The sequence below is a fragment of the Schistocerca piceifrons genome, chromosome 10 (genome assembly GCF_021461385.2).
Source record: "Schistocerca piceifrons isolate TAMUIC-IGC-003096 chromosome 10, iqSchPice1.1, whole genome shotgun sequence".
In the NCBI taxonomy this organism is placed as follows: Eukaryota; Metazoa; Arthropoda; class Insecta; order Orthoptera; family Acrididae; genus Schistocerca; species Schistocerca piceifrons.
In genome coordinates this window covers 2,391,475-2,410,130 of record NC_060147.1, presented here as the reverse complement: position 1 = coordinate 2,410,130, position 18,656 = coordinate 2,391,475, and the positions used below count along the sequence as shown (strand labels likewise).

General features: G+C 43.7%; 1 protein-coding gene across 3 annotated transcripts in view; it reads left to right on the top strand.

Annotated features, from left to right (window-relative positions):
- LOC124719065 (F-box/LRR-repeat protein 7-like) overlaps positions 1-18,656 on the top strand; it is a 153,633-nt gene that overhangs the window by 15,354 nt on the left and 119,623 nt on the right. For all 3 annotated transcript variants that reach the window (XM_047244746.1, XM_047244747.1, XM_047244745.1), the window contains exon 3: positions 15,176-15,377. In XM_047244746.1, coding sequence (XP_047100702.1) covers positions 15,176-15,377 — 202 coding nt within the window. The remainder of the gene's footprint in view (positions 1-15,175; positions 15,378-18,656) is intronic.

Below are 18,656 nucleotides of genomic sequence, written 5' to 3'. Positions count from 1 at the left end.
CTGCCGGAAATGGCAATCGTGTGTGTGTGTTTTTTTTTCCTTCTTCTCCTTCCCCCCCCACCCCCCCCCCCCCCTCCACCAGTAAGTAGTGATCTATCTTTTCCTCATATTGTTGATCTTTTTACTTTTCTTTCTTACTCTTTTACTTCTGTACATGAGCACATACTCATTCATTTTTGCTTGCCCTCATTTTTGCTCTGATGTTCTGGAAAATTCTGGTTGGTCAGGGGCGGACTGTGCAGCTCAAATATGTTCGTGCCCACTTCCAGTTACTACTTTTCACTAGACTGGAACAAAATGTGCAGCTTCCATCTAAAAAATTGTGAATTTTACAATCGGACCTGTCTTTTATAGCAGCTGATGTGATTTCTGTTAAGCAAAACTTGGGGTAATGAAAAATATGATTTAAACCCATCAATTTTGCTCAGTGATAGTATCAAATAGTTTGGAGTCTGTGAAATTTGGTCACTCACTTTCTAATACACACAGTATAGAGATCCCTAGATGAATTTGGAATTATGGGCTGGAATGTCATTATTAATGCCTCCAAACATATTAAAAACTTGAAAATATTTAACTACTGTGAACAAGAGGGCTGTCATTAGGTTAGTACATACTTGCAGTGGTATATCGCATTGCTAAAGTGCCTGAAAATGAAGCCATGTTGGCTTTGAAATCAATAAAAAATAAATTAAAACAATGAACACAGCTGAATGGAAGCAAAGCAACAATCTTTGTTCTCTCCTTCTTGAAAGAAAAAAAGGAAGAGAGAAAGGTAGTTGTTAGACACTTGTGGATTGACAGTAACTAATTCTGAGACGAAGAAACTAAAGCAGAAATGCTTAAATTTGGTACCAAACTATTCTTTTTTCCTTTTGCAAACAAAGATCCATGATTATTACCCTAGTTTTTCTCAGCACTGCAGAGATGAATAATATACAGGGTGTGCCATTATTTATCCGATGACCACATGTGTGTTGTAGTAGATGCCGGGCAGCGAGCACTCCGTTGCCCGGCAATTAGATGCCGTGTCGCCAGTCTATGGCTGTGGTACAACGTGATTACATTTAAAATATAAGCAAATAAAATTTGTAGTCACTCATATCATGCAAGGAGATGGTGGAACAGCCTGCCATTATTTTCCACACATTTCTGACATCTACTCAAGAAATTATTAACTACATGATGTAATTCTCTCTGAGATGATGAATTAATTGATTCACAGATATTATCCTTGAGTTCCTCTATTGTGTGAGGGTTTGTTGTGCACACTTTGTCCTTCAGTGCACCCCACAAATAATAATCACTTGGAGTTAAATCAGTACTTCACTGTTACTAATCAGTCTTTCATGGAACACATCGTGAATTGGGCGCAGAGAAACATTGGCCATATAAGCCCTTGCCGAATCCTGTTGAAAAAATGTGAAGCTTTGTTCTTTCACTCAGTTCATTAAAATGGTCACAAAATGTTTTGCAGCAATTAATAAAATAATCTGGGCTATTATTCTGTGGTTGACGGGATATCACTTTAAAACCGCACCTGCAGAGCACATTTTCAAGGGGGATCATAGTTTCGTCGAGTGTGTGATTCACACCCTGGCTTGCTACTGACTATAGCAAAATTCAGCTTCCACGCAGTGGCGTGACATCACGTTTCGAATACTGGAGCGCAATTGGCCATTGTCGACTGTCTTCATCCGCTGTTACTAGTGAAATCTCTTCGACCGCAGCGTAATAGCTCGGGATATTTTATTACTTGTGACAATTCCAGCTATGAAAGTTTACATTTTACAAAATGTTTTACACATGCCTTTCACTTGTGACAGTGTCATTAAAAAAATTGGGCCTATTATTCTGTCATCACTAACTGTGTATTACACCCCTATTTTCTGATCACGAAGGGGTTTCTCACGAAGCACAACAGGTCTGTCTGTCTGTGCTCCAGTGTCTACAACTTTTGGAGTTAACATACCTGTGTAAATGGAACCAAGCCTCATCTGAAAACAGAACGAATTAAGGACCCATTTCACTTCGAAGCACTAGTTTTAAAACCCTTTCGCAAAACTTAACCCTGTGGGCAGGAACATTGGGTCGAAGTTCTTTTACTACTGGTACTTTATAGGCCTTAGCCGAAGCAGCTTAGCACCTCTCTGTACAGAGGTGCACAATATTTGTGTTTGCTGTGAAAGACGTCTAAGAGACTTTTTAGGGTACTTTTCCAGGCAGTATGCGACGCTATCGAGATGAGCTCCTGTGAACACTACGTCGTCATTTACGCTTCTTCTCTCGACACTTCCCGTTTTAGGAAATTTATTCACTAATTTGTGAACTCGAACACCCGGAAACTTCGGCTCAAAATCTCTGAACAGTAGGAGTGGACTCTGTTCACACATACGAATCGTAAACAAACACTCGTTGTGGAATTAAATAATTTGCTCTTGCCATTTTTGCTTTCACAAACTTCACTGTTACACTCGTGATGGCTGTTTCACAGCTCGAATGACAGTAGCCTAAGAGGCGGGTATGTCCGTATGGCCCTCAGGTTAAAACCCACAGAAAAAGAGGAGCCATACTGCGGTCACGTGGGATGAATTTGACCGGCAGGTGCACCTTCTGTGGCCAGCCGGCAATACCCCAAGCAGGCAGTCATCAGATAAAGGGAACACCCTGTATATTAGGATCAGTCACATTAAGAAACAACTGGTACACATTAAAATTGACGGAGGTGCCAATGTCTGATGGAATCCCTATCAGCAGGAGTGGGATTATCCATGCTTGTGACCGTAATGTACTTGAGATCACCTGAGCAAAATACCATATCCTTTAATTGAAAGGAAGCACAGGTTGTACCCATGTACAGGAAGTTTAGCAGCAGTGATCCCCAGAGCTACTGTCCAATGTCATTGACATAGTACTGTTTCAGAATCTCAGAACATATTCTGAGCTAAAATGTAATAAGGTATCTCGAACAGAACGATTATCTCTATGGCTGTCACTCGGCACAGATTCTCAAAACGTCGATCGTGTGAAACCCGATTCACACTTTTCTCAGTGGCATCTTGAAAGCTGTTAATTTCCCAATCGGTAGGATTTGACATGTCATCGTGAGTGGAGACTTATTGTCAGAAGTAAAGGTTCCATATTAATGGCCTGGGAGACAATATGAATAGTTACCTTACACTTTTCACAGATGATGTGGTTATCTATAATGAAGTACTGTTTGAAAAAATCATAAATGTTTAGTAAAATCTTAATAATACTTGATAGTGGTGCAACTTGCTTCAAATGTACAGAAATTTAAAATAATGTGCTAAATGAAACACACAAATGTGGCATCATAAGAATACAATATCAGTGAGTTGTAACTAGAATCATTTAGCTTCTGCAAACACTTTTGTATAACTGTTTGTTATGATACGAAATGAAGTGACAGTGAGCAGTTGCAGATAAAGCAGGCATAAAACACCAGAAAAATGTAATCAGTTTACAAATCGAATTGCTTGCATTTTACTCAAATGAGTGGGATCTATGCCAAAGGGGACTGACAGGTGAATTAAAGAATACAAAGCAGAGAGATGCCAATGAACACGATTTTTTGGTGTGCTATTTAGAATCCGATCCCTCTGCTTCAGTATTGTTGTCTTTTGCTGTTGATACATATTCACAATACTGTTGTTTCATATATTGCTCTTTTTAATATAGTTAATAGTGACATTAATAACCACCACTTCTACCAATGAATGAAGTGACGCAGTGACAAGACTCTAGATTCATGTTTAGGATGACAGTTGTTCAAAACCCTTCCCAGCCATCTAAATTTAGGGCTGCCATTATTTCCTTAAATCTATTAATGCAAATATTGTGACGGTTCCTTCGAATGGGCACTGCCGATTTTCTTCCCATTCGGCTCCTGTTCGCATCTTCGGGAACCGCGTCTCCCCACACTCAGCTGGAGAAGCGGCATCCTTCTCGTTCCTCTGGCACTTACCATTGACGGAGCTGTTTCGGGAATCCTCTCCCCGGAAACTTACAGAGCGGTGATCTGATGCCGACCGGGGGCCGAAAAACCGATGACTGCAGGTTCCGGGGCTGCCGACTTCTCATACATTCCTACATCAGTGGCAGATAGGATCTTAAAAGATTTTTGTCGACTACAAAAAAGTGCTGAAAGGAAAAAGAAGAAGTCTGTGGAAATGCTGCTCCATTGACACTAGAGGCACCAGATTTCCTTCACACTGTCAGACTATGAACTGATGTCGGCTGATGTTTCTCGACCCCCACCAGTGTCAGTGGACCCGGACTGTGGCCTGTCCCCTTTACGCCTAACGAGGATGCCCTAAATGCGAAAATTTGTGAAAATGGTGTGTATAGTGCTATCACCTGCTAGAACTACAACTAATTCCCTCTTGTGCTGCAATGTGTGTTGCTCTCTTAGAAACACATTTCACTCGTTACCATTCTCCAACTCTGGAGGTTACTGTGCAGTCTGTCAGGATGGCGATAGTCCTGATAGAGTATCAGACGAAGTATGTACGTCGGCTCACACAGAGGTCGTAAGTGTGTGGGTTCCACTAGGGAGCAATAGTAGTGGATATTTATCCTTGGGCAGAGCACTTACATACTTGAGCTGACTACCTTAATCAAAGAACCCCACCCCCACCCCCACCCGACCGCTTTTCATCCTTCTCGGGGATTTCAGTGTACACCACTCCTTGCGGGGAAGTAGTATGTCATCTGGTAGTGCCTTTGATTGACTACTTCTTTCCAGTCTTCATCCGTCTCTCCTCAGTGACAATACTTTTATCCACCTCAGTGTAGCTCGTGGCACCTTCTCAGCTATCGACCTCGTGATCTCTTTCCCCTATCTGGTGGCTTCATTACAGTGGTCGGTACACGGTAATCTTTGCACCGGTGACCATTATTTGGTGATCCTGTCACTTCCTGTTCACGGATCTAAGGATCAGTTACTGTAGCGGGCTCTTCAAAGAGCCAATTGGCGGTTGTCTACCTTTGCTGTCACCTTCATTCTCTCTGTCGGATTGCACCGACGAGATCGTGTGTGACGTCTCCGATGCAATCACCCATACAGCTGGTCTGCTTTTCCCTTTTCTACAGGCCCCACCGTCACTTACTGGTGCCCTGGTGGATGGAAATAGACCTAAGACACTGCAACAGCTATCGGGATTTTTGAAAGGCCCTGCAATGTATCAAGTGACATTCTTCACAGAACACCCCATTACATTTGAGTGGCTCCGTCCTCGGTTCCATAATCTAATTAAATAAGGTAAGGATTATTAAGAATGCTACATCTCCGCCTTGGGGAATGTATGCCCATTCGTGCCAAATGTGAGCTAAGCTCAGTAGTCTACAGTGATCGACAACTGTTCCGGGTCGTCCGTGTTTCTACCAATCCGTCGGTTCTTGCTCGACACCTTGTAACCGCACACTTCTCCTCCTCCATCAAGATGGATTATACAGTGGACCTGTCACTGACTGGGAACTCCTTCAGGCTCTTGACTCGTGGTACGGTATGGTCCCAGGTCCTGATTCAAGTAATCGTCAGATGATAAGACATCTGCACGTTGCTCATAGAAGGCGTCTACTCATCGGCTTCAACCACGTTTGGCTAGAAAGTATTTTCCCTTCACAGTGTCGAGAGAACATCGTAGCTCCAATTCTTGAGCCAGACGAGACCCTAAGTTTATTGATTGCTGCCAACTGATTAGCGTCAGTACGTGAAAGGACTGTAGTCCGACAGTTACGCTGTGTTGTTTTCCCCCAGTCACTGCAGTTATGAGGAGGGATGACACACAATTAACCATTTGGTTCATTGGAAATGGCAATCTGACAGGCTTTTTCTACATGCTACCACCTCATTACAGTCTTCTTTGACTTCCACAAAGTATATGACACTGCTTGGCACCATCATATTTAACTTACCCTCCGTGACTGGGACTTCCAGGGCTCCCTAAGAATTTTTGTTCCACAATTTGTCATGACTTGTTTGCTCAGTGCTTGAACATTCTTGCACAATCCTGAGTTTTGAGTCTCCTCTTTGATAAACTGACTCGGCTGCCCCGTATTTGTTAACTAAAGACTAGCTGCACGAATATGCTTAACACTCTCCGCTTTCCCACCCACACTACTTGGGGTGCAGATTGTGCTACTACACTCCGTACTTACTGAGCACTGGTCTCATCCTAACTGGGCTATTGTTGCCAATTTTCTGGCTCAGTGGCACATTTGGATTTGAAATTATTGCCCCAGCCCATCTTCGTGGAGTAAGTTAGGCCGTTGGTGTCCTCCAGGTAAGTTCCTTAGAAAATCTCCTCACTGAGGTGGGGATATCACATCACCGATTCTGACTGTACCGACACCAGCTCACTTACACGACGACCGTCCGACAGTTTCCTAATTGTAAAATTATCAGATTCTTTTTGCATACAAAGAGCATTGACCCTCTGACACCAACCAGTCCTACTGTTGGGACCTCTGCACAACCTCCTTAGAATGTATGCACAGTGTTTCATCCTCTTGGTTAGTACACAGTCTGCAAGTTAGGACTGATCTACTTCAAGGCCCTAAAGTTCGTTGCCTCCATTACCTGTCAGTGCACTGGACTCGCATTCAGGAAGACATTGGTTCAAACCTGTGTACACCCATCCTGAGTTAGGTCTTCCGTGATTTCCCTAAATCAGTTCAAGTGAATGTTGGGATGGTTGCTTTGCAAGGGCACGTTCAACTTTCTTCCCCATCCTTCCCTAATCTGGTGTAGTCCCCCATAAAAAAAAATAATAATAATAATAAAAAAACACTGGCAGCAAATGATGTACAACCATATCCCAGCCTACACATGATTTTAAAGTTGTCAGTGAAAATAATAATCTAGATGAACTGAAAGAAACAGACACTGAAAGGTTGGTGGGGGAACTGCATGTGATTCACAATTCATAAAAGTTCCTATTGGCAACCATCTCTTCTCACAGGTAGGAAAGAATTCAGAATGTAGAGTTGGCTATATTGACAAACATCCCAAACAGTCTTGCCAGTTGGATTTTCGTAGTATATTGAAATGCTGCTACATTCGAAGGTGAACAATACGGAATTTGTATTTACTTTGTTGGATAATGTATTAAAATTGCAGTGGTTGAAACTCGGGGCAGAGAAAAAAGCTCGTCTTCTACCTTTTTTTGTTTTTTTTTTTTACTGACGCAGAGGTTTTGGTGCCAGTATTTATCTTTGTGCCTGCAAAGAATTCCTGTGTAGTGCTACATGTATTCGATGGCAGAAGTTAGTTGTGGCGACACCTACCAACATTTTTCAGAACTTTTGCCTACTTTGCACTCGATTCTAAGCTGCAGGCGGTTTTTTGGATCACAAAAACCGGAAAAAAAGGGTGGCTTAGATTCAAGTAAATACATAATGCTGATAATGATCAGCAGAGCCCTAAGTTTTGGGAAACAGGCTTTCCTTGGCAGGATTTGAATGCGTAGTGATTCAGGGAGCAGTCTCTGGCTATTGATCAGTGTTACTCTTGCCACCCTGTGGTACATGTTATTTACGATATTCTACCTGGTGGGAATTTAAGGAGATGGGACCTGGATAAACTGAAAGAACCAGAGGTTGTACAGAGTTTCAGGGAGAGCATAAGGGAACAATTGACAGGAATGGGGGAACGAAATACAGTAGAAGAAGAATGGGTAACTTTGAGGGATGAAATAGTGAAGGCAGCAGAGGATCAAGTAGGTAAAAAGATGAGGGCTAGTAGAAACCCTTGGGTAACAGAAGAAATATTGAATTTAATTGATGAAAGGAGAAAATATAAAAATGCAGTAAATGAAGCAGGCAAAAAGGAATACAAACATCTCAAAAATGATATCGACAGGGTTGGCTAGAGGACAAATGTAAGGATGTAGAGGCTTATCTCACTAGGGGTAAGATAGATACTGTGTATAGGAAAATTAAAAGAGACTTTTGGAGAAAGGAGAACCACTTGCATGAATATCAAGAGCTCAGATGGAAACCCAGTTCTAAGTAAAGAAGGGAAAGCAGAAAGGTGGAAGGAGTATATAGAGGGTCTATACAAGGGCGATGTACTTGAGGACAATATTATGGAATTGGAAGAGGATGTAGATGAAGATGAAATGAGAGATATGATACTGCATGAAGAGTTTGACAGAGCACTGAAAGACCTGAGCCAAAACAATGCCCCTGGAGTAGAAAACATTCCATTAGAACTACCGACAGCCTTGGGAGAGCCAGTCCTGACCAAACTCTACCATCTGTTGAGCAAGATGTATGAGACAGGCGAAATACCCTCAGACTTCAAGAAGAATATAATAATTCCAATCCCAAAGAAAGCAGGTGTTGACAGATGTGAAAAATTACCGAACTATCAGTTTAATAAGTCACAGCTGCAAAATACTAACGCAGATTCTTTACAGACAAATGGAAAAACTGGTAGAAGCTGACCTCGGGGAAGATCAGCTTGGATTCCGTAGAAATGTTGGAACACGTGAGGCAATACTGACCCTACGACTTATCTTAGAAGAAAGATTAAGGAAAGGCAAACCTATGTTTCTAGCATTTATAGACTTAGAGAAAGCTTTTGACAATGTTGATTGGAATACTCTCTTTCAAATACTGAAGGTGGCAGGGGTAAAATACAGGGAGCGAAAGTCTGTTTACAATTTGTACAGAAACCAGATGGCAGTTATAAGAGTCAAGGGGCATGAAAGGGAAGCAGTGGTTGGGACGGGAGTAAGACAGGGTTGTAGCCTCTCCCCAATGTTATTCAATCTATATATTGAGCAAGCAGTAAAGGAAACAAAAGAAAAATTCAGAGTAGGTATTAAAATCCATGGAGAAGAAATAAAAACTTTGAGGTTGGCTGATGACATTGTAATTCTGTCAGAGACAGCAACGGACTTGGAAGAGCAGTTGAACGGAATGGACAGTGTCTTGAAAGGAGGGTATAAGATGAACATCAACAAAAGCCAAACGAGGATAATGGAATGTAGTCGAATTAAGTCGGGTGATGCTGAGGGAATTAGATTAGGAAATGAGACACTTAAAGTAGTAAAGGAGTTTTGCTATTTGGGGAGCAAAATAACTGATGATGGTCGAAGTAGAGAGGATATAAAGTGCAGACTGGCAATGGCAAGGAAACCGTTTCTGAAGAAGAAAAATTTGTTAACATTGAGTGTAGATTTAAGTGTCAGGAAGTCGTTTCTGAAAGTATTTGTATGGAGTGTAGCCATGTATGGAAGTGAAACGTGGACGATAAATAGTTTAGACAAGAAGGGAATAGAAGCTTTTGAAATGTGGTGCTACAGAAGAATGCTGAAGATTAGATGGGTAGATCACATAACTAATGAGGAGGTATTGAATAGCATTGGGGAGAAGAGGAGTTTGTGGCACAACTTGACTAGAAGAAGGGATCGGTTGGTAGGACATGTTTTGAGGCATCAAGGGATCACCAATTTAGTGCTGGAGGGCAGCGTGGAGGGTAAAAATCGTAGAGGGAGACCAAGAGATGAATACACTAAGCAGATTCAGAAGGATGTAGGCTGCAGTAGGTACTGGGAGATGAAGAAGCTTGCACAGGATAGAGTAGCATGGAGAGCTGCATCAAACCAGGCTCAGGACTGAAGACCACAACAACACAACTACCTGACGTTAATATTACTGCCTGCTCAGTTTTCTTTCTTTTACAAAAACGTGTAACCTATGTAGTCCACCTCCATACGTCACCTGAATGACAGTAGGCACGTTACATTTGAAGGTCCAAAGGTCAGTGCTACCTCCTCTGCCAGCTGCTTTGATCATCGCTCTCCTACTCAGCTTTAATCACTTTCAGATGCAGTTAGCCCTTTTTTTCTCCCACACCCTGTTTTACATTTTAGGAGTAGCACTCCGATGGAGTCAGGACCGAAAGTATTCCTTATCTTTGACACTATCTGCTGACAAAAGTACTGTTGAATAGGATTTCATGCTTCCGCCAGGATAATGGGTGCTTCTGCCCCTGTAACACTTTGACTGTAATGGATCTGGAGTGGGACAGCTGTTGAAAGTCACACATAGGGCTCTTGCCGACTGTCACCTGATGCCCCCCCCCCTCCACCCCCCCACCCCCACCCAGCTACTGGTATGACTATTTCTCTCACCGTATTTTGTTATTGTCAGTGAAACTGATGTTTATTACGTTTTCAGCCTTCTAACTTTTACCGTCATCAATTTTCATGATAGAAGTCCTTCTTTCCTTCATAACTTTTAGTCCTTACTTGGGTTGGCAGTGGGTCAGGTGTGAGTGGGGTTCCTCTCACCACACAATCAGTGGGGAAACGTTTTCTGCACTCTGACCTGCATACTAGCCCATTTACCTCTTTACCATGTTGTGTTCACATGTATCATACATGACACCCCATTTTAAAAATTTTTTGTACATCTCAGAGTGCATATTCATCTCTGGAGCCAACAATGTCACAACCAGTACTTCATGCATGATGTGACTGGTAATTGTTGAAAATATTATCACTTTGGCAAGAGATGTCAAGTCAGCATGCGAGCCTTTGCCACACTACTAGGAGAAACGAAGGTAAATAAAATAGCATTTCTTCAGTTCTGAAACCCATTTACTATGTTTCTTTCAAATACACTCGTCTTGGTCAGAATAATGAAGTATCAGATTTGTTACTGACCATATAGTGGAGATGTTGAGTCGCAGATAGGCACAACAAAAAACAAAAAGGTTTTCACACTTAAAGCTTTCGGCCAGTGGCCTTTGTCAACAACACACACACACACACACACACACACACACACACACACACACACACAAAGACAGACTGCAACCTCTGGCAGCTGAAACCACACGGCGAGCAGTAGAACCAGTGCATGATGGGAGTGGCGACTGGGTGGGGGAAAGGAGGAGGAGGCTGGGGCGGCGAAGGGGGAGGGATAGTACGGTGGGGATGGTGGACGGTGAGGAGCTGCAGGTTGGGTGGTGGGCAGGGGAGACTTGGGGAGGTGGAGAGGGGAAGTGGCAGAAGAGGAGAGACACAGCGAGAAATAGGGAGGGGAAAAGAATAAATAAAAGGAAGACTGGCTGCAGTAGTGGAATGATGGCTCATAGTGCTGCAGTGCGAGCAGGGAACGGGCTGGACGGTTGAGGCCAGTCGTGTAGTCTACGAGCTGAGCTGCAACCTCTGTGCTGCGTTATATGTAGGCACGACAGTCGACGAGCTGTCTGTCCACACGAATGGCCACCGACAAACTGTGGCTGAGAAACGAACGGATGACCCTGTTGCTCGACACGTTGCCAAACACGACATCCTTCATTTCGATGACTGCTTCACAGCTTGTGCTGTACGGATCCTTCACACCGACGCCAGCTTTTCTGAATTGCGCAGGTGGGAACTTTCCCTGCAATGTATCCTACGTTCCGGTAACCCTCCTGGCCTCGACCTTCGTTAGTCGCTGTCCTCACCCGTCTGGCCCCTTCCCTGCTCCCATTCCGGCACTACACAGCCGTCATTCCACCAGCACACCCACTCTTTTTTTTTATTATTTATTTTTTTCTCTATTTCTCTCTGTCTCTCCTTTTCTGCCACTTCCCCCCTCCCCCCACTGCTTTCCGCCCAACCTGCAGCACTTCACTGGCTCCACTTCCACCATACTATCCTTCCCCCTCCCCACCCCAACCTTCTCCTTTCCTCAGTGCAGTCGCCACTCCCATCGTGCACTGGTGCTGCTGCTTGCAGTGTGGTTTCAGTTGCCTCAGACTGCAGTTGTGTGTGTGTGTGTGTGTGTGTGTGTGTGTGTGTGTGTGTGTGTGTGTGTGTGTGTGTGTGGACAAAGGCCATTGGACCAAAGCTTTAAATGTGAAAATCTTTTTGTTGTGCCTATCTGCGACTCAGCATCTCCGCTATATGGTGAGTAGCAACTTTCCTTCTCATAATATTGTTACATTCCATCCTGGATTTTCTATTGTTTGAAAGTATCAGATTTCATACTTCGGTTCCTTAACAAGCCAATGTAAATAATATTCACAACAGAGGCTGGAGTCTTGCATTCACCCAGAACTTTCTGACTTTGGGTTTGGGGATACTGAAAAAAATTTGAAATAAATGTCAGATTGATTCATGAAAATAGTAACTCTTCTTGGGAAACTTCAGATGTGGAACCTCTTAGTTAGTTGCAGCAAGATTTTAAACCAGTAGGGAGAAGAAACGAATAAAATTCTTACAGATATATCAATGTGTAGTTTAGAACTCTTGTAACAATGTAGTTTCTCATTCTTAGGAAAAAAAAAAGAATTGTGATAGTGGATTGTAGGAATTACAGATAGTTTTTTCTTTTCTGTCTCACAGATTTTCACCAACCCAGATTGTTGTAAGACAGCCAGTATTCAATGATATCTTCGGAAGACATTTGTACTTTTAAGACCGTCTAAGTGAGTTTTTTGTAGCGAAGTTTGATGATTTAAGGGGTGTAGAATGTTCGGGAAAATGGTTATCCAAATTTGAAAATGTTTTGGGCTCAAGGAGTAAGAATTCCTTAGATAGCAGACAACATTTCAAGAAACAGATTATTCCTTCGTCGAGTCGACCCGAAAGTTGTTGTCGATAATGCTGTCCCGGCAGGGTAGACAACCTGATCGATTCTGGAAAGTGAGGCCTGTGCTGAATATTGTTAGAGACTCTTGCTTGAAGACCCCCAACACCTACAGATATTTGCACCGACAAACAAATGATCCCATCTCAGCAGTAGGCTCGAGAAGAAATATGCACAACTGTTATTATTTCGGAGTGGTTGTGGAACATCTACACACAAAAACTGATTCCCAAGTTGAGAGTGATTCCTGCAGAGAGGCGAAAACAGACGAAAGTGGCAGTATTATCATAAACAGCTGCAGGAAATGACTGTGTGAAGCACTTGCCTGAAAGTATTTAAAAAAATTAGAAACAGATCAAAGTGCCGACTAGCAGGCTGCAACTCATTGACATTTGTAAGATGTATTTCGTGTAAAATGATCATTTGTTTTATTGCTTTGCATATGTGTGGCAGTTTTATAACTTACAAGCCAAAATGTCGTAATTACACAGTCCTTGTGGCCACAATATAAAATTTTTTTGAACGTGTGTCTCGCTTTTCTTGTCTCAAATGCAATAAAAAGCTGTGTTTTGTTTTTGTGTCAGTCTTTGTTTTGCTACGGAACTGAAGAGGTTAAATTATTTCGGTTCTCTGGCATCGGCATTGCTTTCAGTGTGTCAGTTGTACAACTCGTAGAAACTTCCACAGTTTAAGTTAAATTTGTGGCTGACGGCACTAACTACAGAAGACACATCTCTCGTCTGACGATCTCAGAGTTTAGTCCCTCGGCCCTTGCCGACAAGCCTGCCGCTGTACGGGGTACCACTCGTGTAATATGTCCTCCTCCACCTCGTCAACTGTGCGAATCCGAGTGACAGAGATTAGAAAACTAGCTGACAGTTGCCCGGATATTAGATACAAAACCTAATGTACAAGAAGAAACATTCAGTGCTATAAGTTGTAAATTTTGGTGCCACTTTATATAGTGTACAGTGAAAGGGTACAGCATTAATTGCGGTAATTCAGCAGGCGAATTCTAGAGCACACGTCGGAATATTTGTGTGGGTGACTCTTTCTGTGTGGGAGAATTAGCTCCCTGTGTCATTCTGCATTAATGTGAATTAGTTGCACTTCAAGTGACACCCATGCAGGAGGAACACAAAAAACAACAACAACAACAACAACAACAACAACATTCGTCTGTATCAGAACCACATACGAGCACTTTGCAAAAGTACCCAGGTACTACTGTTTTTACCACAACAATAAAAGTAAAAAATATTATTGCTGTGTCCTATAATCACATGATAGTTACTACAGTATCACATAATGACCATAATAGAGGCGTTATTAATTTGTGTGCAGTGTGACTGAGATGAGTGTAAAGCAGAAGCCGCATGGCGGAGACGTGACGGTACCTGAAGTAGGAAGGACAGGCCACATAACAGCCCATTTGACACTATTATTGTGATAACATTTGTTAGGTGATTTGCCCTCCCTACTTTAGGCACAGGCACGCCTCTGCCACGTGACTTTTATGGGTGCCCGTCGATTTCTTATCACTGGTCCACACCCACAGCTCGCAGTACTCTCGTACATTGCCTGTGCTTGCTACCCGTTGGAATTTTTGATGTTCTGTCGGGTTGGTAATCGTCCAGTTTAGGCGGTTCTGGTAATTCGAATCCAAATGTTTGGAGACCGTGTATTTTAATGACCCACTGTTAGATTGGTTACACGTATACACCTGAGGATGCGATTAAATCGTAGCAAAACCGGTGTGTACGAGCCCGTGATAAGAGAACTTCTGAAAGCTTGTCTGGCTCCCAAAACGTTTGTTAGATGATTTTTAATAGTTTTAGAAATATTTTATCTTATATCTAGGTTGTGGATGGCCAAACTGTAGAATTATAGGTAAAAGTGGAAAGAATTATGGAAATTACTATAATGTCTTTTTTACTTAATGACCTTAAAATGTTTGTACACATGCTTTGAAATTTGGTGCATCTCTAGGAATGGCAGTATGTGGAACTTTTAGTGTCGTGTCTGAGCAGCTATTTCGCCTCACGAAGTTGCTGCAGTTGCCATACCACCTCAGAAGATGCGTACCTTTCTTCGATAGAGCTCACTTCGTGTAAATAAAAATAACAGCCCCGCACAATATTCTGCAGTCTTGTCTGTGACATGTTATTTTTCAGTTGTGAGTACCACCTGTTTGTAGGAAGATGTAGGGTTAGACAAGTCCTCTAGAGTGGTATGTACCATGACAGTTTAAACGAGGGATTCGTAACACTGATGTAAGAGGGTGAAATGAAACCAGAAAAAGAAAAGTACCATAACATATCCTTCCTTTCTGTTGCCATGTGAAGAAAACAGTGGTTTTGAATTTAAATGTCGGTGTTGATCCGCCGTTTTTATAATTGTGCTTGTAATGTTTTGTTTTTCTGTCAACTTCTGGCTTCATGTGGAACATAACTTAGATTATAGAAGTTAGAATAGGCTACTACAGTGTTGACATACTGTCTCTACTACATGTCGGAGATACTATTTGGGAATGAACTGTCAGCATATTACTATGTGACAGGATCCCGAGCCATTGCAACTCGAAGAACTGTAAGGGTAGTGTGACAGAGCTGGAGGCAATACAGATCTTCCAAAATGCCCCAAACCTGTGTAAAGTATGCATATGGCACGATGTCAGCCCCCGTCTCTTCCGTACGCTCTCTGAAAAATGCCGAAGACTCAAAGAGCTGCGCTTGCGTAGCAGTCAGAAGCCTAGCTACTCGGTAAGTATTTTATTCTTTAGATGAAGTGTTGATATTTATACTGTAGGTTACCTCTTTTGTTACCTTTTTTTTCTTTTAAGTATCTGCGGACAAGAAACCTGCCAATGGTTACACAATGCCACCGTTCACATCTTGGGAGATGTAAAACATTTTTTGCAGGCCTTCATTACAGCTATAAATTTTTCTGCCTAAGTTTTGGTCTCCTACAGAGAGGGAGGCGTCATAGGAGATAGTGGGCAAATACTGTGTCAAAGTTCTGAAATGTTTGTGGTTTAAAAATGGGTCACTTTACAATTTCTACTAGCAAAGTTTTTAACGTATTTATTTTTAAAATTGGTATTTCAGAGAATTTGGGTGTTAGTGTCCGTAACCACTGTCAACCCCTCCACTGGAGGCAAGGCTGCAGCCTAACACGTTACTGTCACGACACTCCTGCTCATTTCTACTGTACACTGTGGTAAGTGTTCTAATCAGACAGAAAGCCAAATTTCTGGTTATAGCCGAGCAACCGGCGAGTGGTACGTGGCGGAGAACGGAGATACGGAGCCGCCGGGCGGGTAAGTTGCCGGAGGTATCGCTAACGACAAACGGACAGGACAGACGAACGATAGCGGGCGACACCACGAACGACCGGGACGTGACACTACACGAGGCAAGTGAGCGAGAACTGGGGATAAACACGGTGAGACGACAACGGTGCAGGAACACTCCAAATGACGATGTTACATACGCGGAAATGGAACACGGTACGGTCGAGACGCACGAGCGAACTACGGCGAGTAAGAGACTGCCGGGGTAGCACCGTGTGGCCACCTAAATACGTAACTGCGGGAAACGCTATCGGCCACAGACTTCACCTGCTACGGAGAGTGGTGCACTCGCACAGCGAGGGCGAGCTGGATCACAGAGACCCCCCCCCCGTCGGTGTCCCGGTCCGTACCCTCAGGCACGCGTTCAACTTCCACATCCACCCCCTCGGGGGCTCGGCACTCGTTTGCCGAGTACGAGCCTGGCAACCCCGGGGTTCCCGAGCTGAGCTGGAGACCGGTAAGTGTCGCCAGCCCTCTGTCACTGTAAGCTCCGGGCACGCTTTAGCGACCACCGTACTGCACGGCGGTGGAATGTTGTGCGTTTTGGAGAATGGGGGTCTCGGCTTCACTGCCCAGACTCCGACGAAGGTACACACCTGTATAAAGAAACACCTCAGCCTCGAGGTGTGCTACCTGGTGATGAGGTGAATGGCTGTTAAAGTGAAACAGTCTCTAGTGGCCAACCTCTGGGGCACCTGCCACCCACCAGCTATATAAGGCTTGCTCAGACATGCAGGGTTCTGCCTGGGTCGACAGTTATTTCCCTGGCACCTCGTGGGATCCCTGTAGAATGGGCTCACCAAACTACTACTACTGCTACTGACGGGACGGGTGTACCGTCAGGTAGTACTCACACCAACTCCTCAAAGACAGCTAGGCTGGTCGGTCCTCCCAAAAAGAAGCCTCAGAGTCATAGAGTCATAGTAACAGGGCATTATTGTGCCATAACATTTTCATTGTATTCAAGCGAATAGGTGGAACCTTTGAGAAGATCTCACCTTTCTGTATTTACATGGCATTGGAAGATATTGTGGGGGTCTCCAAAAAGTGTCAAACGACTTCATAATGGAACATGTCTAGTTGAAATTGCTACTTCAAACCAAATGTAAAAGCTTCTGTGATATAAGGACTGAGGTGACTACCCACTCAAAGCTGTGATGCGTAGCACCCTTAACTTCAGTAAGGGCGTGGTTACATGCTCCGATATAATGGAGATGGACCCTGCAGAGTTATGTGAAGAATGGAAAAATATGGGTGTCACGGAAGTGCGGAACTATATGAAGAGAGTCAATGGGAAATTAGAAAAATTGGCAACATTTATTGTAATGTTTAGTACTCCAGAATTACCTGAATATATCCTTGCAGTCTATATCTGTCTTAAGGTTTGCTCGTTTGTTCCTAACCTGACGCGATGCTACAAATGTCAAAGTTTTGGTCGTATCGTAATGTGATGTAATGGGAAGGCTACGTGTGACAATTGTGGAGGCTCGGCTCACGAGTCGGGCAATTCTTGTACACTTCCTGCAAAGTGTGTAAACTGCTCCGGGGATCGCCCAGTGTGGAACAGAAAGTGTGAGGTTTATAACGAGGAAAGAAAAATTCGGGAGTCGAAAGTAACGAGACGCGTGCCGTACGGTGAAGCTAAAAGAGCTTTCGAAGCTATGCGACCACCAGTTTTTGCCACTTCTTTTGCATCGGCCCTTAAGATGCCAATCGCTAAGTGTGATGCATCCACACAAACTCTGACCACAGATTCAAATACGAGCACGTGCACTTCTGGATGTACCTGTGGGGGAAACACCCAAACTGACGTAGTTTGGAAGCTATCAGCAATAGGCTTACCCTCTAAGCCACATTCCACTACCCAACGTCAGAAGCCAACTGAGCCACCCGGGCAACCACCTCCTTCCGTCAGTAAAGACTAACGTCCTTCGAAAAATAGTTTTAAGTCCGAGGAAGCGATAGTTAAACCTTCAGATCGACGAGCTCTCTCCTTATTTGATGGGGACTGTGCTCTTGAGGATACGGACTTCCAATCAGAGGAACCAGAGGGCAAGGAACCGGCTAACGTTCCCCCCGACCTCCCCGGTAAACCACTGCCTCCGAAGGAGAAAGACGAGAACAACCGTCACTAACCGATGGCTTCCACAGGGACTTCTGTGTGGCAGTGGAATTTGAATGGATGTTGCTCACATTTGGAAGCATTGCAGCTACTGGTCCAGGAGAAACCGTTCTGCATCTGCTTACAAGAAATGCATCTTAAAGTCACTGACACACCTGCATTACTGGGCTATCACGCATACAGGAAGGACGATACTACTCGAGACGGGGCTAAAGGTGGAACGGCTGTTCTCGTCGATGACAGATGCCACTCCTCTCCTGTCCTCCTTACAGCGACCGTGCGAGCAATTGCTGTGAAAGTTCTTTCACCCTTTAATATCACAGTGTGTTCTGTGCACCTTCCCCATAATGAGGCTTTGGATGCAGATGCACTGGCAGAACTCTTCCAGGCACTCCCACGCCCATTCCTCCTCGTGGGGGACTTCAGTGCACACACCAGTGTGGACCCATCTGCTGACTAGGACAGTGGCCCACAGGAGACCACAAAGATGGACAATTCGAAGGGCAAATTAGTTACAGTGCAGTCGGCAGGCTATTTTTGAACTCCAGGATTTTGCACTGGAGGCAG